Consider the following 25475-nt stretch of genomic DNA (forward strand, 5'->3'; position numbering starts at 1 on the left):
CCGGGGCCTGCCTCCCCTCCCGCCTGGGAGAAGCCAGCCCCTGGGCGTTCTCCGGCCCCCCTTTCCCAGCAGGGCGCTGCCCCTTCCCTCCACCTCCCTCCCTCGCCCGCCCCCGCACAGCCTGCGAGCGAGGGGCAAGCGACCCGAGCGCGGGGCAAGCGACCCGAGCGCGGGGCAAGCGACCCGAGCGCGGGGCAAGCGGGCGGCTGTGCCACCGGGGCAAATCCCCCTTGGGATCCTCTGTCCACCGCGGCCCTACCTCTGCTCCACGCCCTGGGGAGTGGGGGTCTCACTACTCGCTCCAGCGTAGCACCGAGGCCAGATCCTTCTTGGAGTCCCCCGTGCAGCGTCGCTGCTCCGCGCTCAGGCCTGCTGGGCATCGCTCACTCACCGCACCTGTTGCGGAGCAGGACGCGCACGGTGGCCATGTCACGATGCGTACCACTGCGGGTGCCATCCCTCTGGGCTGGATGGGGAGCGGAGCACGGGTGGGTCAGGGTGCTGGGACAAACCTCCCGCTGGCTGGGGCAGCTAGGCTTGGGCTCTGCCCAATTCGGAGCTGGGGGAAAGAGAAGGAGAAAGCAAGTTGAGCTTTTCATAAACCTGTGTTCACTGTCGGTCCAGACCATGCGGATGCAGAGCAGACGAGGGCTTGGACGCAGGGGGATCCCCCTCCGACAGCAGCCAGCACGAGCCCAGAGTGCAGCGATGCAGGAGGCTGGACAAGCAACACTACCCCCCTCCAGGGGTCTGGTAAAAACAACCCCTCATGTAAGAACAGCACACTCTCAAGCTTTACAAAATAGCCCCCTACTCAGGGTTGTTGGTTTGCACTGTTTATGCTTAATTTTCCTTCCTAGGCCTGGGACTCGGTCACCCATGGACAGTGAGGGGCTGTTCGCCACCCAAGGCAACGCACTGCACGCGTGTCAGCGCTGCAGCTCTCCTGCATCTCGTACGCTGCTGCTGATCTTGCGGTTACCAGTGACAACTCAACAGCTCTGTTTACTCCCTGCAGTATTTATTTTGTTTATCTATTTTGTTTTAATTTGACCAAAGCAAAAGGATGTTTTGATTCTACTTTGGTTCAGGGGGAAAAAAATAGGATGTGACTTATATCTGCTTTTGTTTTCATGCCAGCTTCAACCACACACCTATTTTAAAGCTCACAGGCCTCTTCCTCTTCTTTTTAATCATGCCAAAATCTGAAGTTACAGGAGCATCTGTTGAGTGCAGCTTGAAGAGATCCGCAAGGATCCTGTAACACATTGCTTTTCAGCTGGACAGGGATTAGCATTTAGGGAAGGCAAGTGGGATTCAAAGGAGACAGAAAGGGATCCACATAACGTGGCAAAATAAGGAAGAGAAGAATGTAGGGGGGAGAAATGAAGAAGGTGGCGGCTGGCCTGGTAAGCGCTGACTGATGGGCTGCCGGGAGAGCGCGGCGCGCAGCTGGCACCTGAGGGGCTGGTGCAAGGGGAATACTTGGCCTTGCTACAGAGATGCAAGGGCCGGCCGCTCCTCACACAGGTCAGCCCAACGCTTCCTTTCAAAACAAGAGCAGCTCTGTCTGCAAACGCATCCGTGTTTGGTTCGTATCTAGGAAGCAACTGATCCATCTGCTCTTCCACTTAAGAATATGGATGATGAGAAAGTGACTGGCTCGGCTCCAGCAGGAGCAGGAAACTCCCTCCTCTGCTCGTTGCAATGCGGGGAAGTGTCTGGGAGGGCACCTGCAGCCCCCGGAGCAGCCAGCTTTCTGACCTGCCATTTCCCAGGGCTGCTGTGTTAGTCCTTAGGGTTTTTGGCATTCAGATGGAGAAGAATTCAGTCCAGCCCTGGAGATGCCAAATCATAGTTCTCTGCAGACTTTTGGCTCGGAGTACAAAGATGTTTATCCAGCTGCTGTAATCAGAATAGTATCAGGAACAGAAAAGCTATCTTGTGGAAAGGTGAACAGATTTCCAGCTCTTTCAGCGTTAGGTAAAAGCTCAGAAGTGGGGCAGAAGAAAGAGTTTGAAACCTTCTAACTTCTACCCCAAAACTGAAACCTGAGAAGTTAAGCCTGTGGCAAATAGCTGACAAAGTTTTACTAAACAACATTCTTGGAAGAGCATGACAAATAGATCCATACAAGCTCTGGTTGCCTAAACATTCCTGATTTCTTGGGTTTCTAGACAAAATCCCATCTCCCTCAAATTTAATGCAAAAGGTCTAAATGCAGTCAGCTACCTTGATTTCAAAACCCTTTCCTAAGACGCCTCCACAACTTGGACACCCAGAGGGTTCTTAATTTAATAACATTAGCATATTAACCCAAAAATATCATGGAGCACTAAATGCTGTTATCACAGACACAGAGTCTGGAATCAGAGAGCCTTGTTTGTCAATACGGGTGCAGTGTTGAGCATTGCGGAGCGAACAGCGGAACCGCCAGTGAATCACTGCCTGCTTCCGGCAGAGGTGAGCCTCAAAGGTTTATAAACCAACATTATGAAACAGCACCTCAGTGACGTGAAATTTCTCGGAGGAGCTTTTAATGTTTACCACAACCGATAAGCAAATAGCAACACCGTAACTCCTCTGTGGCAGTTTCTACCCAGGATGGATGCGATGCACAAGAACCACCGGATAAAAGTCTTAAATGCATAAGAACACGTTCAAGTTGTTCCATTTCATCCACTTGAGACACTGCCCCTGGAGAACAGTCATTCTTCAAATGTTTGCTGCTCGACAACTGCGGCAGCAGAGCAGTAGGATGGCTCGCTGGGTGCCATGTCAGGCAAGGGTGACAATACTCATCCTGCTGCTGAAAGGTGCCTGGACCTGGGATCACTTCAGTTTATGTCCGACGGGCAGAGTCACAGAAGCAGATGTCACTCCTGCCCTCTGGTACAGGCAGCAACCCTAGCCTGCAAAAGTCCAATTCTTTATAAAGGTGCAAGAAGCTTACGTTCCCCTGGCTCTAGCTGTCACAGAGGGCAACGCTTTTCCACTTAGAGAGTTTTCTTGGGTACTTCATCTGTGCGCCGTAAGTTCTGACAAATCAACAGACTTCCCCACCTCCTTAATGTTAGGTAAGTCTGTCTAGTACAGCATCCTGTCTTCAACAGCGCCAGGAACAGATACTTATCACAAGGGTGTTTAGGAAAAAAACCCAAAATGTAAAATCCGTACATACTTTCCTTGGGTTTACCTTTCATGTGCAGAGTTCATGGGAAGTCGGTGAGGTCAAGAGAGGCTGCATCCAGCTGACGGGCCGTCCTACAAATACATCAGCACAAGTTGTGCTGCGTTTCCGGGAGCAGTTTGACTGAATTTCACTGGTTATTTGCTCAGAGGACAGCTAAAACTGTGCATCTCTCTCTCTAGGATCAGGGTGTCATCAGAGTCCCAGCAGACATCATCATATTAGTAGGAGAAGTGGACTTCTAAGCCCTTCTGCAACTTCGGGTGCATTCTGACAGCTGTGTTTTATTACAACAGCTTCACAAGCAATTTCTACAGCAGCATTAGCATCAGCCTCTACTGGGAACAACGTCACACAAGCTCTTTGTTACCCTGGAAATGGGAATTATCATTTCTAGATTAGGCAAAGCAGCACTGGCTGAATCCTGGCCTCAAAACCCCAAAGACTTGAGCTATTGGCTTCAGTCACAGCTTTCATCTCTCTCTAGAACTGTTGGTATTTGAGCAATTGCATTACTTCTTAGGGAGTGAGGTGGGTTTGGCTGTATAGAGCCAGCACAGAAATTATTTGGCTGTCTCTTAAATTGTTTAGCTATTTTTGTTGCATTTCAGCTCTGTAATGATCATATGCCTCTTCTACATTGGCAGCCCTCTGTTACGCTTTTCTCCATAAAGTCATTGTTGAGCTTGGCAAGGGCTAGATGTGTTTTTATAAATAAGCCACCAGCATTCCATACAGGACCAATTTCCAAAACTAAAGCCTCGCTGCTTAGAAAATGTATTGGAGGATAAATCATAAACAGAGATGAAGGAAGCAGAGCATAGCTGTTCCCAGCTCAGACAACCAGCACCCATTCCTTCTGCTGGGATAGCTTCCCTTGGTTTTCCACCTCCTGACAGATCTGCAGTCCTGTCTCTCTTTAGTTTGCAATTTTATTATATGAAGTCCTACCAAATTCTCACAGAGCACCTACTGAAGATAAATTCGAAGTAGGATTCATGAGATGTGCCTTTTATTTTTGATTCAGCTGTTGGTCTGTTAAAAGATTACTTGTCTATGGACACCTTCCTCACCTGTTTAAAAAAAAAAAAGCAGCAATTCTAGTATATCTAAAAGCCTGAGTCTTATGAACAGCACTGACCATTAGTAAAGCATTTAATTTGCATAGTATTACAAATAAATCCCTAGAAACAGGAGCAGCTAGTCACAGTGCCAGCAGCGCTGACTTAAATATGAAACCTGCTCAGTTCCTCTAAATGCAGGAATATTCCTAGCATGACTCTAAAACTAAGGCCCTGTATTTAAAAGAGCAGTCTGCTTAACCAGAGTGCAAGAAGTTAACAGCAAATGTTACCACATCAGGAAGAGCTAAAATTCATTCAATCCTTAATATACTAGTTACTGATTTTTTTTCTTTTACGCTTTTTACTTTTCTTTTAACCTAATTAAAGCTTACTCTTCTGAACTTTAGGCAGTTGCTGAGAAAAACTGCAGTGCTAAAGGGCTTACCAGAAACAGTTGGAGGGCATTGACATAGTTAATCCATCATCTTGGTTTACATCTTTTACAAAACATCACTTCCCAGGCCTCTCTAAACTAACTCTCTCTACACCAAAAGGAACTAAAAAAACCATACGTGCCATCCAACTAGTACCACCCTTTCTCTGTCTGACCTACTAGCTTTCTGTAAGGCAAAACAGCTGGTGAAGAAGATGTCTTCATTATCTTAAAAAACATGTAAGAACACAGGTTCAGAACAGAACAGGTTCTGTGAAGAACAAAACAAACAAAACAAACGTTCAGCATCGTTGCCAGGCTGGAAAAGCCGTGAAGGTGGTGACAGCTCCAGCAGTTTTGTGGCTTACTTGAATACTGGTCTACTTAGTAACCTAGCTGCATAGTGACTGTTTGAAGACATTAAGTGCTCTTAGCCTGGGGGAGAAGGCAGGGTTGGAAGTTGAGTCGGCATTAAAGGCAGCTACAACTGTTGCTCCCAATAGTGAAAGTACCAGCTTTTTCAGCCACCATTTCTTTCCCCAGGAGGGAAATAGTGAGAGCCCCACCAGGGCACCAGGGAACTCGTGGGACAGGACAGGCGGCACTGCACCTGCCTCGGCGCGGCCGGGTTTTGCTCCGCTCAGCCGGGTTTTGCTCTGCTCAGCCGTTCCTACCTCTCCCTGCACAGCTTTGAGGGCTCAAGGTGCAGCCCCAAGGAGGTGTCTGCGCGGTGCAACGTGCCAGCGCAGCTGTGTTGGGGAAGAAACCTTAGGCAGTGACACATCCCGTTCTGTTCTCAGCTGCTTATCACTGCTTTCCGCCTTCACCCCATCCAACAGCCACCGCTCCCTCAGATCTGCCAACAACAGTGACGTGCAAGAGCACCCTCTAGCCTGCTTCACTAAAAATAATCACACTAGCTTAAGAAACAATAAACATTCAAACTTTTCTAGCCCGGCTCATTTTTGTCAGAACCAAGTTAGGAGCACTGGGCCTCAGATCTTAAATCTTAAGCAAAACAACAGATACTGACTTTATTTGTCTACAATTTGACTTTCTGAAGCCTCACCCATATGTTAAATTTTATGTCACCAATACACATACACCTCAAATTCCAGGAACAAGCCGCCCAGAGTTCGTGACAAACGCCTTTTCTGACAGAGCAGCGACAATACCCAGGCTTTCCAGGAGAAACCTTAAAAAGGCACAGCACAGTTATTACATTTACAGCTGCGGGTAACGGCTGATTTGAACTTACCACTACCATGACCATGAATGTACACCAAGCTAGGGAGTTGGCTTACAAACATTAACAAAAGCTATTTTTGTTCATTTCTTTGTGAGAGGCCATGGATATTGTGCAGCTGTGTGCCCAATTATCAAGATTGCAACTACAGACCCTGAAAACTTGCATTTGTAGTATATTTTTTGCCCACCGGAGTATGGGATGACCACATGTTCTCTCTTAAAGGCTTGTGATGAAATGGTGGCACTGGACACAAGCTGACCGTGACAGTGCTAGCTTCTCACCAACCCACCTCTGCAGCGTGCAGAGTGACCTAGTCTGAGGAGGAGTGCTAATTAACCTCCCATGCTTCTTCAAACCTTGGCTTCAATGCTGAAACCCAAATGCTTACAGTATGTCTACTGAATCTCATCTCAAAGATGAAACAGCTGCACACACTTGTTTGCTATCACCCACGCTTCCAAAGCAGCAATTAAAAGGTACAGCAATACGTAGCAAATTACATTTGGTTTTTTTTTTTTTTAAAGCCATCCCACCTTGTTTTTTGAGTTATCCTGGCCTGGACACAATATGGTCCTTGGCATCACGAGAACACACTGCCACCTGCCTGCTCCTCGTGAAGGCTGCAGGGCACACCAGAGCACGTATAGCAGGCAACGCAGGCGACACGGGACTTCAGTCTCAGAGGGAAATAACAAAGGAGCAGGGGACAAGTCTGCAACGCTGGGATAGAGGGCATGGATAGCAAGTAGGCTCGCCACCGACTTAACTGTGGATTTTGGAAATGGCACAGAGCTAGGGTCAAAGCAGCAGTGCCATTTCAAACAAGATCCTATTTACTACTTAGGTCATACCACAGCAAGACGGGGACTATGTAAGGAAATGCATGCAACTGAAGTAATTGTGAAACAGTAAGATTTCACAAATAAAACAATCAGCATTTATTGTTGTATTACAAAACACTTTCATATTTTGGCAATATTTTACAGTTTATCCTTTTCCTTCTTAGGGCCTGTTGAAAAGGTATGGGGGGGGGGGGGGGGAAGAAAAGAGGATAATGTTGAAATCAAGATTAAATTTCAATGTCTTGCTTAAAAAAAATCCTCCCAAACCGCCCCAGTCCCTCCCACCAAAATAAAAATCTAGTTTCACTCAATTCCACTATCCAAAGAGGCCATGGGTGAAGCGGCAGGCAAAACTCTGGCAATTTCATTATCAAACTCATCAAGAAGACAAACAAAACATTCACAGTGGTCTTCAGTATGGTCTGTTGCGTTGATCATTTCTGAAATCATTTCTGAAAGGGAAATAAAAAGTTATAAGAAATCCCTTAAGCAAATAACAAACAGTCCCTTCAGTCAAACATCTCTTCGCTGACTTCTGTGTATTCTTCTATGTTTAGATAGCCTTATCCAAAAATGCTCACAAAATGCACTCAACAGGCAAACTGCCTTATTTTCTCCAGAAGCTCCCGTCTGTAGTTAATGTTTTCATAGCACAGTTGTGCATGCACACATAAACAACACTGTTTTCCCACAGTCCCTATCAATTCCACAGTCTGTATGCTACACAACCAAGCAAGGACAAAGAAACTGCTTACCTTCCTCCCATTTTACCACCATAGCCACCGCCCCGATCGCCGCCTCTGCCACCACGCCCTCGATACCCTCTTTCTCCTCCATAGCCACCTCTCCCACGAAAATCTGGAGGAAAATGCAAGCCAACACATCAGCCAGGTTTTTCAAAAAGCTGCAGATGTCATTAACACTTCTAACACTTCAGAACAGACACAGTTGTTTTTACACACCTCCTGACGGACGTGAATCTTCTGGTCTGGGCTCACCGCACTGGTTGCAGGAATTCCTGCGAGCGAAGTTCATATTACCACAGGCCCTAGAAAGGACAAGGATTCCCCAGACTTAGCTGCTAAGAAACTCACAGAGCATACATGAAACACCGCCACCCAATTAAAATGACACTTACGGGTTAGGACAAACCCAATCACCATTTTTGGGTTCCCCACTTCTACCCTGGAAGCCCCCACCTCTTCCATATCCACCTCGTGAACCTGTAGACAAAATTATAATCAGAATAAAAGAGGAGAAGTCTCTGTGACCTACACATGAGAAACATTTATTAAGGACTGTCACTGGCTTCAGAACCCAAGTGACAGACTTTTCAGGTAGAAGAAAGAAAAAGTAACTGTTTAATGTAAATATATCCCTACTAGGCAAGCCTCTGAAACCATATTAGGAACTCCGAAAGAAGCAGGTAGTGCCAATGACAAAAAATTGTACCACCAGAGAATTCAGCATCTACTAGCTGATTTACTACTAACTACAAGATAGCTAGAAGACTTGGGCAAATGACAACAGAAGTTTCAGCCACCACCAAATCTCAACAGCATTCGATGTCCTCAAGTTAATGTATCTGCATAGCTGAAATACACATCTTCATATGGACAGATTTATAACTTAGGCAGATGGGGAAAAACACGAAGCAAGGATAGCACATAGTGGCCAGAAAAAATTGCTCCACCACGTGTTTTTTTATAAATTCTTTTTCAGGAGTAAAAGGAAACGTGATCCACTTGAATTGCCAATGGGTAAATATAATCCCACTATGTGCATTAATAAAATTTCATAAAGATTTAGCAATGTATAATATCTATCACATAAGGCCACACTTAGTCACAGAACAAAAATTTAACAAAAAAAAAAAAATCTGTCTGGATTAATGCCAGGATGCATCTGACACAACACAGTTCTTGCTTTCTGCATCAAAAAGATTAAGAACTTTTGTACCAGTTGAAGTACCGGAAGTATCTTTTTTTTTTATTATTATTAGCCTACAAAACTGCCTGATTTAAGAACTAAAATTTGTTGACAGCCATCGCACAAAGCATACTTCCTGTAAAATAGTAATTAATGTCCAGTGGACTACTGACAAAACTGTATTATGCAGAGAATCAGGGAGATAAACATGTATCTAATTAAAAGAGTAAGACATCCAACTGCTGCTCTAAGTCAGTAGCAGTTGAATAATTTACCCTCCTTAATACCATCCGGAAACGTCAGTGTACCTCAGGGCTTTGCTGTAATAAGCAAATACTCACTGGGAATTCACACCTATACACATGGAACCTGTGCAGCCTCAACATCGTTGTTATACTATCTTTAAAAGCAATGTTGAGACATGATCTGAAGACTTTCCAGCTCAAAAGGTCAGCATAAATTCTATGTTGTGCAAAAGACATTACAGATTTCAGTTTACTTAACTTGGTTCAATCCTTATTACTCCCTTTGATGGCAGAAGGCCCATATACTTTGATGAATCACTGCTTCAAAGTCAACTTCTCTTTCATAAACAAATAACAGTTAAAAAGAATTTAACTATGCAAAACCAAGGATTCTACAGATTTTAGTCCCACCTCGACGTCCGCCACCTCCACCTCCTCTCATGAATTCAGGCCTTCTAGTTGCAAAAGAAACTTTGATAACATTGCCATTGAATTCTTTTCCTGTGGAAAGACAAAGTGAGAGAAAGATCAATACAGCTCCCAACAACACAGCAGCAAGTTCAAAAGAACAGAAGTGATTTGCACATACTGACTGAATACAAAGCTCTTAAGACACAGGGAGTCTGAAGTAAACCTTATTTTTGGAAACACTGGTCCAGATGTGAGATGGGAGACACTGAGGTACTTGCTAGGTTCTCCATAAACTCACAGGTACTTCTCTTGCTTAAATTGCAATCTGTAAGTTGCAATTTAACTAGACACATATGAACATTTAAAAGATTTCTAGCCATGTTCATGGATAAGTAGTTCAGATGTTAGAACTCTGTTCTTCCCCCAAGTCTGGCAACACTTTTGTACAATTCAACAGCCAGCGCAAAAACTAAATTCTCCCAAGTAAGTGAAAAACATGAACTTTTTAAATACAAAGTCTCAGTTCTTCTTAGACACAAGGTTTATCACAGAACAAACAGGACTGCATGTGTGCGTAACACAGTCATATTTGCTTTACCCCCCTAAACAAAAGCTAATTTGGATTTTATTAGCAAAATATAAACCATCAAATAGCATGCCATGCCAGATTTTTTACGCACTATCATTTCACACCAGATGCAGAGTATGTCCTTTTGTTTCTGCCCAATATTATTAAAATTCTGTGAACACATAAGGTCACAGGAGCAGGCACTTCCCCCCGCCCACTCAAGTTTACTACTAAAAAAAGAGTATCACTATTTCCTGCATCAAGTCTGAAGAGTTTTATATCAATATATTTCCAGCATCTGCTCTCTTCCTCCACTGAATCCACAATTTAAAAACCCCTTGTTCTTCACTGCATATATACAAAGCACTTGACACAAGATTGCCATAACCATTGCCAAACTCTAAAAATGCTACCACAGCGCTAATAATATCAATACTTAGACTGCAGGAAATCCCTCCAGCTCCCAACACAGGTTACAGCTCTATTGGTCTGAACAAGAAGTTATACTCTCCCAGGTGATATGAACACCATCTCTCATACTTTGTGCAGGGATGACTGAGGTACAGCAGCAAGCCCTAACGGTTTCATTACACATTTTTGGTCTTAACCACTAGCTGCTCTTCCACCAAATGAGAGAGAAAGCCAGCACACACAAAATACCATGAAATAGCGGTCTCTGGTGGGGGGGGGGGAAAAAAAAAAAGACAAACCAAAAAACAAAAGCCAAACGAAAAGTAGCATGGGGTCCCCAATGAGGTTATTGATTTGCTTCTTCCACAGCTTGTTAGATTCATAAATAACCAAAAGAACAGGTACTCTCACCCACCATCAAACCAGTCAATTGCTGCTTTAGCAGAAGGAGGGTCATCAAAAGATACCGTTGCTTCTCCCTTTGGTTTGCCAGTATCCTTATCTGTATAAAGATTTATCATAGGTTTGCCAGTCTTTTTGTTCGTCTGAAAAGAAAAGTTGTACACTTGGCATAGGAGAAATATTGGTAGAGCCAGTTCAGAGCATAAACTGTAACAGCTAAGTATCATTAGAAAGAAGATTCTCTTGGAGCTAGCCTGCAGGAACAGCTGCTTTTGACTAAAGGATACTGACTGGCTTTTCTCCATGAAGTAATGATGAACCCAGTTTTAACAAAAAATGAGGTCAAGTGCCCTAATTTAGAATTGCAGAAACAGAAGAAACAGCCATAGAACACAGAAGCATACTTGCTGAAGTACAAGGGTAGTACAACGGATAGAGTGTCAGTGTTAAGGGTTATAAAGACTAAAGAAGAGATATGAAGCAATCTAAATGTCACTAGAAAAAAGCTGCTAGTGCTGCCAGCTTACAAATGAGCTGTCATCTGGGAACCCAGATAAAAGTACTATCTACAACTGCTGGGCAGTCAGAGCAAGCATCTGCCTTGAATGATACCAGTACATTTCCAATATGCTCGCTCTGCAAGTTCTCTTCCTTCTTACCAATAATTTCTCATTTCACATACCTTTATAATACCAATTTGTTTGAAATAGTCTGCCACTTGATCTGTTGAAACATCCTCTCCAAGTCCTTGCACGAAGATAGTGTTGTTATCAGAGTTGTCAGACTCTGAATCTATGAAAAAATAAGCTACATTTACCATGCATTTTTGTGGTAGCAGCAGAAGCAACGTTTTAAGCTCAGGTCTATACTCCCTGTTAGCAGACCCCTAAATCCCAAAGACATCCTTGCATGAAATAAAGTAAGTAATTTTGAAGTTAACACCATCAACTTCAAAAATGCACGCACAGCACCTTCAGATACTGCAGTACGTCCGTGGCCGAATACATTCAACAGCTGACCAGCTGTCTGCCACGCACTCAACTCGTCCATGCAGCTACGACATCCAAACCCATCAAAGTGGTATATGTTTTAAATAACACAAGTTTAGCACAAGCATTATGGCAGTGAAAGCAGAATCTGCTTTCTGCCAAGCAGATTCTAAGTTTACCAGCAAATTTTACTTGCTGCATGAACAGACATCCAAAAATTCACACGCATTTTAATAAAATACATTTCTTTCAAGGAAGACAAGCTTTAGCTAAATTTCTTTTGAGCCATGGGAATTGCAGCCACATCCATCTTTCTACACTTACATTTTAAAAGCAATGACCTAAGAGCTATAACCCACTCCCACCCACTGCTTGTTTTCTTACCAGCATCTGATCTCGGTCCATAATCCCTTTGACCTATGAAACGAGTTTAAAAAAAAAAAAAAAGAAAAAAAAAGAAAAAAAAAAGAAAAATACTATTTTTAGCAAAACATTTTCAAGTGACTTTTTTAGAGACAAGAAAATACTTAAAGTATGTATGTAATGTATCTAAGATCTAAAACATTAACCAGAGATTTAGAGAATATTTAGATTAAAACGTTCAACAGAAGGTGTCTGTAGGACGTTAACGTGTTCTTTAACTTGCAGCATGTGGCAGCTGCCACACTGATGCTATGCTGGTGTTATCTTGCAAATGCTGGTTGTCAGATCACCAAGCAGTTTACCACTTTTTTTTGATTTTTTTAACCTCTAGTACCTAAGAAGCATTTGTAACAAAAATTAAAAAAGAAAAGAAAAAAAAAATCCGGTGAACGTCACTGTCTCCACAAATTCTTTCATGCAATTTGACAAAGTAGAAATCCAGTTTATTGCTAAAAGTTTGGCTATTAAAACTCATGAACACACCAGCCTCACCAAAACGCTATAATGCTTCTACTAGAGAGTAACAAGATATTGGTGGCTTTTAGATTTATAAAGAATTTCCACTGAAACATTTTTGGATACTCGGCACTTACCACCGTAATTTTTGAAGCCACCACGGTCACCACCACTGCAGAGGAAAAATTGAAGAAATGATTTCTTCCTTAAGTCTCTATGTGCTGAGCCCAAGGCTCAATCTACAGTTAACTGATCACAAGTTGAGAGTTACTGTCTAGCAGCTAAAGCACCATCTCTACGTTCTCCTCAGCACTCATTCATGTTCAAAGATTAAATTACACTAAAGTGAATTATTGCACAGAGTGCTGCACTGGAGAAGAGAAGCCCTAAAGATTATTTTAAACTAACCCATACACATGTTGTCGTTTCAATACTTTCTCCCATCCCATAAGCCCAAATGACTGCTATTAAAAACTGGGTTTTAAAACAGAAACATTCTTTTCATGAAGGTTAATGGGCTTTAATTGTAGATGTAATTGCTACTTTGGAATAATTAGTACTTTAGTACTTTCCTAGAAGTAAGAAAAGCTAAGGCTAATTAACCTCCATTGTTACGCATTTATATATGGGGGACAAATTAGCAGTATCAGCCATTCTCTGAGAAAGGGTCTGTGGGGACCTACTGTACTATTAGCACTTGACATTACAGAGAAGGTGTGTGTATGTGAGCTTCAAAAGCAGAGGCCGTGAAGTTTTATTTCATTCATTCTGAAACCTGTGGCACAAAATGTAGACCAAGTTAAGAGATTACATACATCAATTTTCAAAGGTTAGAAGGGGATTTTAAACAGGATGTTACGCCTCCAAATATGTGCATGAAAATAAACCCTCACTCTTTTCAATGTAAATGTACGTACTAGTAGGATTTTTCACAACAGCATTTTAAATTGCATCCATGTTATGAACACAATATAATCAATACTCAAAGACTTCAGGAAAAATACAATACTTTAGAAAGTCAATAACCAAGTGTCAGAAAGACCGTTTCATGCTGCCATGTACACTGCCTGCTTGCCCTCCTTTGCATGGGGGACACAGCTGCCACCTGAAAATTGGGCAGGCTCACCTAACCCTGATAGCTTTCACACTCAGCAGCTAAGATTAAGCCAGTGTAAGTTCAAACCCTAATTTAAAGGGCTATCTCCAGACTCTGGAACCACTGTGCCAGTACAAGTAGCCCCTTCACCAACATGCTTTACAACTGGAAGTCAGTCCAGGTTTTATAATTCAATATATCTGCCAACACATCAGAGTCCAAACATGGGACACAAGCACCCCAGAAAAAGGCAATGAAATAAAATTAGGGAGTAACTTCTTTGGCACTCTGTATCTGTTTTCTGTTACAGCAAATACAAAGTCATGAATGGGAGGTACTGCTTGCTTAACATTTGAGATAACATCTGCCCAAAGTGAGGGACAAAAAAGAAATAAGGTTTCAACAGACGTTATAAAAACAGGATTAAGATTGAGACATTCTTTGAAGGGTGACTGACATTCTGTGACAGTACATGTAAGGAGTATTAGATGTTTGCCACAACAGACTATCACTTTTATTAGGACTTTTCGTAAAATAAATTTTTGCTGCAGATTTTAAATTGCTTCTCCACAGAAAAAATCTGAATGCTAGATTGCAGTGTCATTTACTCATAAGTAATTCATTCCGCTCATGAAAGAGGTAAAATGAATTAATTTTATACGCAACATCAGAGGTCCTCTTTATTCAAGGATGGCTATTTTCAAGGACTGATAAAAACACAATGATCATAAAATTTACTGTAAATATCTGCCACCTCCAATTCACTTTAGCTAAAAATCCATCCATTATGACACAACAGTTTTTAGTAGGATGCCTGCTCTTCTAGGATTTTAACTCAGAAGTAACAAGAGTGAATACATGAACCATGGAAATGTTACCAAAGTTTTCCAACCCTAGATGATGGTCCCAATTCATCAGGACAGCATTATCCAGCACGTTATGTTTTCTGATTTGAAAGTAAACAGCAGCAGAGACATACATTAGAAAAACCCAACAACCTAAAAACATACAGAAAATAAGCGTGTGATCAACACAGCTAGGATTTTACAGGAAGTGAGGATTTTGCTGAGATGGTGGGGTAAAATGTGTGCACCAGGATTCTGAGAAGTGATAGAGTTGGATATACAAAATGTAAAGGAAGTCATAGTCAAATGCCCAGTTTCTAACTTTGTGATACAGTAATTCTGCACCGCGCACTAACAAGTACAATCCACAATTTTTAATTAGTTCTTTAATTAATGTATGTAGAAATACATTTTTGCCCAAGTGTGCTTCAGCATGTTATCTTCTGCTTTGTCTCACATGACCAACCCAACCAAAACCTGCATCAATTCAGTGACAGATATCTTTGATGACAGATTAATGCTTTCCTCCATTGTTAAGTCACATTTCACATGTGAGTTATACAGCTGCAGTGTGTTACCTTCCTGAGACTGCTGGGCAAAGCTACCTAAGATCCCCAGGAGGCATGTGGATATGCTGCAGCAAGCGAAGTCAAACATAGAAACTGGTTGCGAGCAGCTGATGCCACAGTCTCAGATGTACCCCTTGCTCAGACACAAAATGTAAGCCTCAGTTTCAGCAACTGAATTAGTTCCCACACTTTTGTCAAAGAACACATGGAAAATGTAACTGCAGTGTTTCACAGTCTACTGCTTTACCAGTCTTGCACACAGACCAAATAGATGGGTGACCAGCTGGAGTTTGGTGTTTTAACATCCTATGTTAGAATAATGAACAGGGAGATACAATTCAGCAATGCCACCAACAAAGATAATAAAGTAAGACACTGAACTGCAAGCAGCCAGAACATGTACGTGGCACCATTCACAGTGACAAAAACTTACTGCTATGAAAGAAACATCTTCAGATGTTCTTTTCTCCCTATACTTTGTCATCTATTTAAACATCCACCTACTTGAGTGTAAATGGAGTTCATCTGAACATTGCTTACTTCAGCTGGGAATACTCTTTAAATTGAAGGCACAGTTACATGGAGATCTGAACATTACAGATACAAGAAATACACTTTAAAAAAGTGATCAGATATTGGCAGAGGTAGCACTAAGAATTCAGGAACCAAGTTTCAGCCTCCAACATGCATCTGTGTCTCGCCAAGCATGTGGGAGTTACATGTAAGAATGTATTTTTAAAAACAAGAAAGGAATGCTTAGCGCACCAATAAAGTCACTGACAGATAGCTTGCTTTTTTTTTTTTGCTGCCTATATTTATTGCCTCTGTTCATGTTTTTCCAAAGTCTATATAAGGGTAAGCTCAAGCATACATGTTACAAGTAAAAATATTAATTCTGAACACAAACCACATTGCTGTAAAAACCATTTGCACTAAGTTGTAGTTTCTTTATATCACAACAAGCTAATTCCCACTCATAATAGCCAATATAGCAATTAAGCTGCATAGGTAACTCTTGTTTATAGTACATCGATCTGCATAAGAGGAAAACAATGGAACAAAAATCTATGCTAAGCAAAGTTAGGATTTCTATGACAAATCCTGACCCAATGTTAAATCCTTTTCTAAACTGCATCTACATAGTTCCACCACCGCAGACTGCATGAGCAGATTCAAAGGCAAAGCTGCTCCCATTTAATCCCCAGCCTCTAAAAGGGCAGCGTCACAGGTACAGCGACCCGACTGCCTGAATGGCTTTCCCAAGATGAAAGAAAAGAAACCTGCTTTGTATTGCTACTGTATTTCCCACTTATGTGCTTAACCAAAACAATTCAGTCCCACAACCACAATGAGCAATTAATTCCTTACCTTTTGGATGAGGACTCTAACAAAAAGGTGACTTACTCTACAAGGAAACTTGGAAGGCTAACTTACAGTAAAACTCTGCAATCTCAAGACCTGGTGTACCTGCTTTCTAACCAAAAGAGCTCAAAGATGAGACTCTTCTACTATGGGTTTCAGAAAAAGAAAAGGTTTTGCTTCTTAGCCAGAATTCAAATTAGTGAGATCATCAATTTTTCAAGCTTCAAAATGAAAGGATAGAAAAATTCTACTAAAATCCCAAAAGATGTAATTCAAGACCATTAAAAAAAATCTGAAGAATAGTTTTGAAACCCTAAGTTACTAAGATTAAAAAGTGAACATCTCACGCATTAGAAAATGATTGTTCTCTATCATAATAGTATCAGCTAGGGAATCTGAACAGTAATTTCTCAAAAGATACTTTCTTGTCAGTGCTGCATGACTTTGCACAGACACAAAAGAAAAATGAGTGCTGAAAGCATTCGTTACAGTACATGTTCAAGTCATTCTAGTTTTCAGAATAACAATTCATACCTTAACATTACCCACTATGTTTTGAAGTACTTTTATGAAGGTTATTCAAAGAAATGAAAGCTCTCAAAATTTAAAAATGCTAATTTGATTTTGCCCCAAGTACTCCAGAATAATTTTTTGTACTTGCATACTGCTCTGAGAGCTCTCACATGCAGGGTAAGTTTATACAGGCCAATGCAAATCGCAAGAATCTTGCGGGACAACTGATGTATTTGTACTGTACTTTGCAGCCAAAGTATCACAAGTACAGGACAGCAGCAAGTCAGCGGTGACACTTGTAAACAGGATGCATTGATGGCCTAGCACTAGAGAGCAGATTAGGCAATACAGCTGTAAGAACACCAACGACTGGGTAAAACTCTTACCGATGAACAACAAGCTGCAACAAGTTCTCCCTGCATTTAAATGCCAGCCAAGACAAAATTTTTATTACTAGCTAACACAGAAGAGATTCACTTGCTACGGTCTCAAGTTAGCTATTAATTTTTTTTGTAATGTGAAGGAACAAATTTTTTTTTGGTGTTGGTAGAACTCATTTACACATATTTTCTAACCACTATAAAAATCAAAGCTTACATTATTACAGCAGTACAAATACCTGTGTAGACAAGATTTTTAGATAATTATTTCCTGATGGCTATGGGATTTCCACAATTTGATGTTAAGCATTAAAACGTGATTGAAGTAAAAACCTGAAAATGATAACTAGTTACTGGAGATAGACTCAACATTCCTACACAAGCTGGTTTGGGGGGGGGGGGGGGGGGGGGGGGGGCGGGGGAAGAAACCCAAGGAAACAAAACCAAAAAACTACCCTGCAACCCCCCATTTTCACAGCACTAAACACGATTTCTTACCTTATTAGAAGTTATTTTCCCCTTGATTATACAGTGTGTTATTTAATTTAACCTTTTACACTTTGCTAGTAAGCGTGACTTTGGCAAAATATATATGTCTCTGTCAGAAGCAGAATCCTCCAACATAATTATGCAGAAAGACTGAATAAACATATATGACACCATAGTTTCAGAAAAATTTCACTGCAAACAGCATTAAAGACTGCATCACTTAACAGAAGCAGACAGACTTCCTAATAAATGCCTTCCCACTTTGCTGTATTTTCCCCCACTTCTCCATTCACCTCCACTATTTCTTTTGGCTTTCAAGTCTGCTGACATACTATTATCTATGTAGATGTGCAAACAAAATTTTTCTTACATTTTGGAAGAATATGGGAAGAGGCTTTATTTTCACAGACATTAATTTCTTACTTTATATTGCAAAGACAGAAGTTTGTTTCAAAGTAATAAAATCTACCAAAAGTATGTTTTTTGAAGCTCACATTCATTGCTCTTATTGGAAAGGGCTCAGCTATAAACAATTTTTTAAAAACCCAGATTTTATCATAGGAATATAGAAAAGCCTTACTCACACAGAAAAGCTGATTTAAAAAAAAATTGTTCAGTTTTAACTGGAAATTAACTTTAATTAGAAATTGCTTTGCTAGTTAAGTTTATATTATATAAAACCCCAAACTGTAACATAAAACAACTATTAATATGCTTTTGTAATTGTGCTACCACCCTAATTAGGGTCCGCCTACATCATAAAAACAGCAAGCCATGAAGTACAATTTGGGACCACCTTAGGAGCAGGCAATTTTTAAATATGGTTTAAAAATAAATACTTTAAAAAGTAACCAAGTCTTAACACACTGTTGGATTATTTTATTTAAATTAGATCAGTTCAAACAAACAGCATTCTATAATTAGAGTTCTTCATCCGGAATTCTAGCAATAACCCAGAACTGTGCAGCCTATTAAAGGGTAAGTGGTGCTGACAACACTTCAAAGCTCGCTGGAAGCTTCAATGTTCTTACTTTGCATCCATGAGCACTCTACACCCCCAATCATTTTCACAGAGGTACATAAAGGGTGGCCAATTGTGATAATTTAATAGGAAATAATGATGTCATCTGGCCTGATTCAATAGGATTTAAAGCAAAGGTCCCAGTCCCTCAGACCTATGCATGAAATCATCTGCAAGCACAAAATTAAATAGGTGCACAAATTTTCTTGACAGGAACAGGGCCTACAGCAATGGCAGAAGGGGTAACACTATCGTTAGTATTTAAAATCTACCTAAATAAATGTGTTTAAACTGACTGCTAAACCAGTAATAAAAACTGTATTTTAACAGAAGTTTAAAACTGAAAAAAACAGTAAAGAACAAGTAACGTTGTTACTAAATTATTCCTAAATTGTTTAGGAAGCAGAAAGATAATCAGCCAACCTTAGTGTAATGATTTGTCCTTGTAAAGTCAAAATACTTCCCTGCTAAAGTGTTCGCGACCTTAGCTTTGAATTTTATAAAACTTTCTCAATCCCTGGCTGTTGGTTTTCTTGTAATTGAAAACAAACTTTTACAGGTTTTAAAATATCTTATTTCAAGGGATGGGCTCAGGCAGTTTTTGTATTGCAACTCATGTAAATAAAATGCAGTTATCTGTCCTAACAATCAAATGCTTGGTCTCAACCTATCTGAACATAAAAGCTTTTCCTAGGCAAAATGCATTTCTGTGCCTTGCAGAAAGGTTTAATTTTAGAAACCTTCCATTTTTGGAAATCTAGATCTGAACCACATCAGGAATAGACATATAGTAAACAAAAATTAAAACCAGCTAAATAATAAGAAAAAAGGGTAAGGAACTGCAGGCAGTGGAATGATATCACTTACCTATATCCAGACATATGACCTCTTCCATCCATGTCATATCCCCCTCTACCTCCTCCCTGTGACCCGCCATATCCTCTATTATCTTCTCCATACCTACTCTTTTCACGACGATCGTCTGGAGGAATGAGAAAACCAAAACAAAACAAGAGTAAATTGTACTGCAAACTGCAGTGCAGTGAAAATTACCACCCTGCATTTCCCCCCACCCCCAAGTCTGCCATTTAAATCTGGAAAGCATCAACTCCTAAATCTCTCTTACATTATCTACGCCACAAAGCAATGGAGCAAAGTTTGTTTTTGTTCCAGTTATCTCCCTTGGCTTCCAGGGCCACAAGGTATCTCATAATGTAAACGCTGTATGTTATTACACTCTGGTTTTCAAACATTAAATACGTATTGTCTTAAAATATACTTTTCATTCTACTTCCACATAGCCTTCCCAGCTTGCAAAAGACACCACTGAAGACAGAACAAGGATAAAGAGTGTAGGTTGTGCCGCTTGCGTGAAGTTACTGCAAAAAAAGGGTTGATCTTAAAACTTCTCATTTCCTTCTATCTCAGAATTCACCTACACAGCATAAAGCTGGAATGTGAAGTGCAAAAGCTCTTCATGACTGATCAAGACATGTCACCCTCATGCAGGAAGAAGGTTCAAAATAGCTTAGAAGAAAATTCCATCTAGAATTTGCAGAACTCAGGGAACATGGACTCTGCAAGGCTGCCTCCAACAAATGCAAATGCAACAATTTTGGGGCCCCAACAGTTTTTCATCTCTGCATAACGTTTTGAAAGTATATAACAAATAAAACGTTCCCCAAGAATATCAACATGGAAAAAGAGCTTTAATTATTCATCAAATCAACAGTCTGTGGAAGGAAATCCAACTATTTCACAGTGTTTCTGCTCAATTTTATTAGCCAATATTGAATTCAACCTGTGAATTTTACCTTGGCTGTTGTGGCTATAGCTTCCCTTCTGAGACTGGTAGGATTGCTGAGAATGGCCATATGAGCTTTGGTGCTGGTTATAGCCTGACTTTTGGTCATATGAGCTCTGGTGGCCATAGCCCGACTGCTGATCATATGAGCCCTGGTGGCCATAGCCCGACTGCTGGTCATATGAGCTTGACTGCTGGTCATAAGAGTCTTGATTTTGTCCATAGCTTGACTGCTGGTCATAAGAGCTTTGGTGCTGACCATAGTTTGACTTTTGTTCATAAGAGCCTCTTCCACTTAAAATAAACAGAATTTGTATTAATAGCTAAATGTTCACAGAATAGAGATCAAAATAATGGCTGAAAATTCATGACATTGCTAGAATTTCCTAGTCACAGTTACCTCCCAGTCATTACTGGCATATGGATACGAATATACTCTATGTTTCACCCCTGTTGTGATCTATCTGGCTTCCAATAAAAGCAAGGCAGAAAACTGTATGTTACCCTCGCTTTCAAGACATCCTCAGTTTCCACAGTAAATGCAACTTAACAGCAGCACGCCCTTTACATAGCCCAGTACAATGCTTGCTTTCTCCCCTCTCCCCAGTAGCATGACAACAGCTGATGGATAGCCCATGACCTGCTAAACGCCAAGTCCTTCTCTACAGAACTGCAATACCCGCTGCTCATGTTGTATTGTGCAGCTGATACTTCCGCCTATAAAAAAAAAATCCCCAAATTTTGCTTTCACTGAATTGCAATCTATCTTTTTCTGGGCATTCTACCATTTTGCCAAGAACTTTTCTAACTCTTGTGATGTCCTCTAACATACTTGCAGTTCTTCCCACTTTAGTGCCATCTATATATACTATCCCACCTACTTTCATCAGAAACCCTGACCAACATCACATCTAGGATACTCCAACACAATGTGGCTATACATTCTAAGAGGGAGTCATAACTCTTCTCTGACTAGTAACTTTATAGCAACCACAAGGAAATCTCACTTACACCATACTTCCCTAGGCTACTTCAGCATCCAAGGTAGAAACAAAAGTATTTTGAAAATCTAGATGTATGAGAGAACAGTTCCAGCTGGGTCACCCTTTCATAGCAAGACATTATATAGATTTATGAGAAAGAAATTGCATCCAGGAAACACTGGCTGTTACTTATACCTTTGTTTCCCCCTGGGTACTTAGCTGCGGCTTAACTGTATTATTTTTTCAGTAATTTAAATTAATCACTGACCTCTGCCACCCTTTCTTCTCCTCCTCCTCCCTGCTCCCACCCCTTTTTCAAAAGATGAGGCACTACATTTGCCACTCTCCAGTCTTTGGCAATCTTACTTCCTAGCCAAAATGTCTCAGAAAAAACAAACAAACAAAACAAAATCTAAGAGCCTACAGAAAGTTTCCACCAGCTTTTCAAAGCACTCTAAGATGAAGTCCATTGGGTCCAACCAATCTCAAAATATCCCATCTGTGTAAATACTGTGTAATCTGCTCTCTCCCAGTTCTAGCCTGGATCTTAGCTTTAACATAACCAATCCCAGTGACAAAAGAGATTGTGAAGATTTTTGTTAATACCTTCACTACAAAAAAAGCCAGCTCCACTTTAGCCTTTGCACCACCCCCAACAAAGGAAGCATCGTTGGAAGCATCCACTGTTTGCTGGTTTTCCTTCCTTTCCTCCCTTAGGATGCAAGAGTTACAGTTTTGTGGCCATCCTCTTTAAAGCTCCTGTAATTTAGTTTCTCAGTTTCTCCTTACTTGTTACAACCACACATTGAAAAGTTTCCTTCCAATGCCTTTTTTTCATTTTCTTGGTCAAAACCAACTTGTTAGAGAATCTATGCCCTACCGCATTTTCTTCCCACTAGATGTCTACAGAACTAAAAACTACATTATTGCCTAGTCCTGTACCTTTGTACAGCTCTAATAAACACTCAGAAAACAAAGCAAAGCAAAACTTAACCATGTTCCTGCCTTCTTTAGGGATGTGGGGAAGTTCTCTGAGTGACAGCACCTACTGCTGACAGATTAAGACCTTGCTTGTTTATATTAAGATGTTTTGTAATAACAACTACAAAAACCGAAACCAAGTACAGGTTTGCTGAAGTCCAGATTGTTTTATCAGCTTGCAAAAAAATACAAAAAAAATATTTGTACCTTGGACACAAGAATGAAGTTTAGTACATGACAGTGTATTTTAAAGAGGTCACATGATCCTCAATAAAGATATAATGCAAGCAGTAACCTTGCGGTGTATGCATGAAGCCTGTAAATTAGATAACAAAGTGGCCTTATAATTCATTATGGAAAGCTGCGTTGCATTTTCCAACATACTTTTAAAGTTGTATCATTAATCCTCCTGAAACCGATTCGAATACAAGGTCACTTAACCAGTAATATACATTTGTAATAGCGTAAAGTACTGAATCACTGTGCAGTATGCATATGCATATTTAAGTTATTGATAAGGACATAAAATCATCATGTTTTGAGAATCCTACTTAGATGGAAAAAGAAAAGATATTTCTTAAATGATATTTCTGAATCCTTTCCTCTTCTTTCACCACGAAAAGGCATTCTAAGTCAGATAAGAAGTCAACAAATCTAAGAACAGCTAAGAATTTCCTTGCTAGCAGCTTATTTGAAGTTAATAAAGAGTACTGTAAGTTTATACAAAAGAGTGTGACTGGAGAAGTACTTGACCTATCTTTTTCTTAATCAAAAATACTCTCTACCAAGTCCATTCGTCACTGTAGTCACTATACAAAGACTTTCTGAAGCATATCTCCCTGTACAGCTTGACTTCAAAACAACTGCATCCATCCTTCTTACATAAAGAAATACTCTTCCCTTACCTCCTGGTCTTTCAGGCACTAAAAATGTCTTAAGTATGTGGATTTTCAGATGTTTGTCCTTTTTTTAGCAATGATAGCAGGAAATTTGTTATAGCTCTAGCTAAGAATGTACAACTACTAGACAGTACTTTAAATAGATACCATTAATCTCAGCTTTCTTACCCTCTAGACGACCCTTTCTGCTGCCCCTGACTGCTGTAAGACTGCTGGTTGTATGAGCTCTGATTCTGATTTTCATAACTGGCATCATCATCATATCCCTGGGAATCTTGTCCATAACCTGGAAATTGAGGAAGAAATTTTTTAGTAAATATTCACCTTTTAATTACTGCCAATGAATGTAACAAGCTAGCCAAACCTGTTTGATTTTGTCCATAGTTCCCATGATAGCTTCCATAGTTCTGTCCATAGGGATGAACTGTCTCCACTCTGCCCATAACCAGAATATCCCTGTAATTTAAAGAATGTACCCAAATAAGTGTAACTTCCACAGCAGGTAATTACAGTTTTCCTTCGCTAGACATGACTGCAAACATCAAGCACAGCTGAGAACTGACTCCTTCCTGGCCCAGATATGGTCACCCAGGAACAATTACTTTCACTCAAGGAACATCTGCTTTGAAAGATACAATGTTGCTTTCAACTTACCTGCCCTTGTCCATAATTTTGACTGCCCTGATTGCCATAGGATGAATAGCTGTAAGAGAAAAATGCATTTAGTAAACGCATACAATGCCCTCCACATGGGTTGGAAAGTAAAGGTAATTTTTGGTGTTAAGATTTTAAGGTTCTATTCATTCCAAAATAGGTGTTTAATCCAAGTACTGCAGTTGCAGGCATATTAGAACCGCATCAATAAACAAATGATTACCACAGTTGACTGTCAGAAGCTAGAAGAGCTTATTTCAATTTGTGCTCTGTTTCAAGTGTAAATTTAAAGTACATGAAAGCTGGGCTTACTGTAATTTGACAGATTCTTCAGAATCACAGAAAACTTTATTATATGAAACCAAGGCATTTTAAGTTTTTCAGTATATTCTTATAAAGTCAATTTTAATCAATTACTGTCAATTTGGTATTTGTTGGACTATTCAACAATAACACCACCATCAAAAACCACACTAGCTTTAGATTATACTTACTCATTATTCTGCCACTTTAAGGCTTCATGAACTGACAGAAGAACCATGTGCTGAAACTCATATCATACTCAGATATAAACTCAAACTCACACAGTGCTATACGCATTGAACCTTATGACTTATTAGCACAGTCAGTATTAGCCATGATTTTCATACTTCCATAAAAACACTTCTGTTTCATAGATTAAAATGCCACCTTCCCCCCCACCCCCCAGCTTGCAGTTATTTTATGAACTGGCTTTTAAATTTCACAATTATGAACAGTTATCAGAGTGTTTTAACAAAAATTTCCCTCCCAGCGGGAAAATAAAATGGAAAAATAAAATTTTGCATCTATATGGCCCCATCATCTTTACACTTGTATAACCTTTGAATAAAATCTTAGTGAACAGCTTAAGGCTGTTCATATGAAAAAAATATTTCTCTATATTCATGACATTTCAAAAAGTTCTTATGAGTAAAATATGTCATTCCAATTTAAACCTGCTTATTGTCTTCCCTTCAGGAATATAATTTTTTTTTCCTGTTTTATAAGGTACCTTAATAAAGGCCCAGTGCAGCAAGCTTTCTGCACCTCTAACTCCAAAAACGTATCAACACTGTATCATGCCCAAAGATTCAAACATCATGCTGGGAATCCTAAAACCGCCTTTTATTTTGCAGATTTAACTGCTAACAGCAAAAAAACCCCACACATACCTCTGCTGGCCCCCCAGACTGGCTGTAACTTCCAGAATCTAGAAAAAGAAGTAAGTCATATTGAGAACTTCCAA

General features: G+C 40.5%; 1 protein-coding gene across 1 annotated transcript; it reads right to left on the reverse strand.

Annotated features, from left to right (window-relative positions):
• Positions 1-6876: 6876 nt before the first annotated feature.
• On the reverse strand, positions 6877-25408 carry TAF15 (TATA-box binding protein associated factor 15). The gene is made up of 15 exons (XM_009492705.2): positions 25402-25408; positions 24209-24257; positions 23919-24010; positions 23723-23840; positions 20702-20985; positions 19755-19869; positions 12750-12784; positions 12118-12150; positions 11427-11536; positions 10758-10887; positions 9364-9453; positions 7917-8001; positions 7741-7826; positions 7534-7636; positions 6877-7230 (listed from the first exon to the last, which is right to left on the reverse strand). Exons 2-15 carry the CDS (start codon positions 24244-24246, stop codon positions 7191-7193), a joined length of 1359 nt encoding a protein of 452 aa, XP_009490980.2. The 5' UTR covers positions 24247-24257; positions 25402-25408; the 3' UTR covers positions 6877-7190.
• Positions 25409-25475: the final 67 nt, after the last annotated feature.

Source organism: Pelecanus crispus, chromosome 12 (assembly GCF_030463565.1).
Source record: "Pelecanus crispus isolate bPelCri1 chromosome 12, bPelCri1.pri, whole genome shotgun sequence".
In the NCBI taxonomy this organism is placed as follows: Eukaryota; Metazoa; Chordata; class Aves; order Pelecaniformes; family Pelecanidae; genus Pelecanus; species Pelecanus crispus.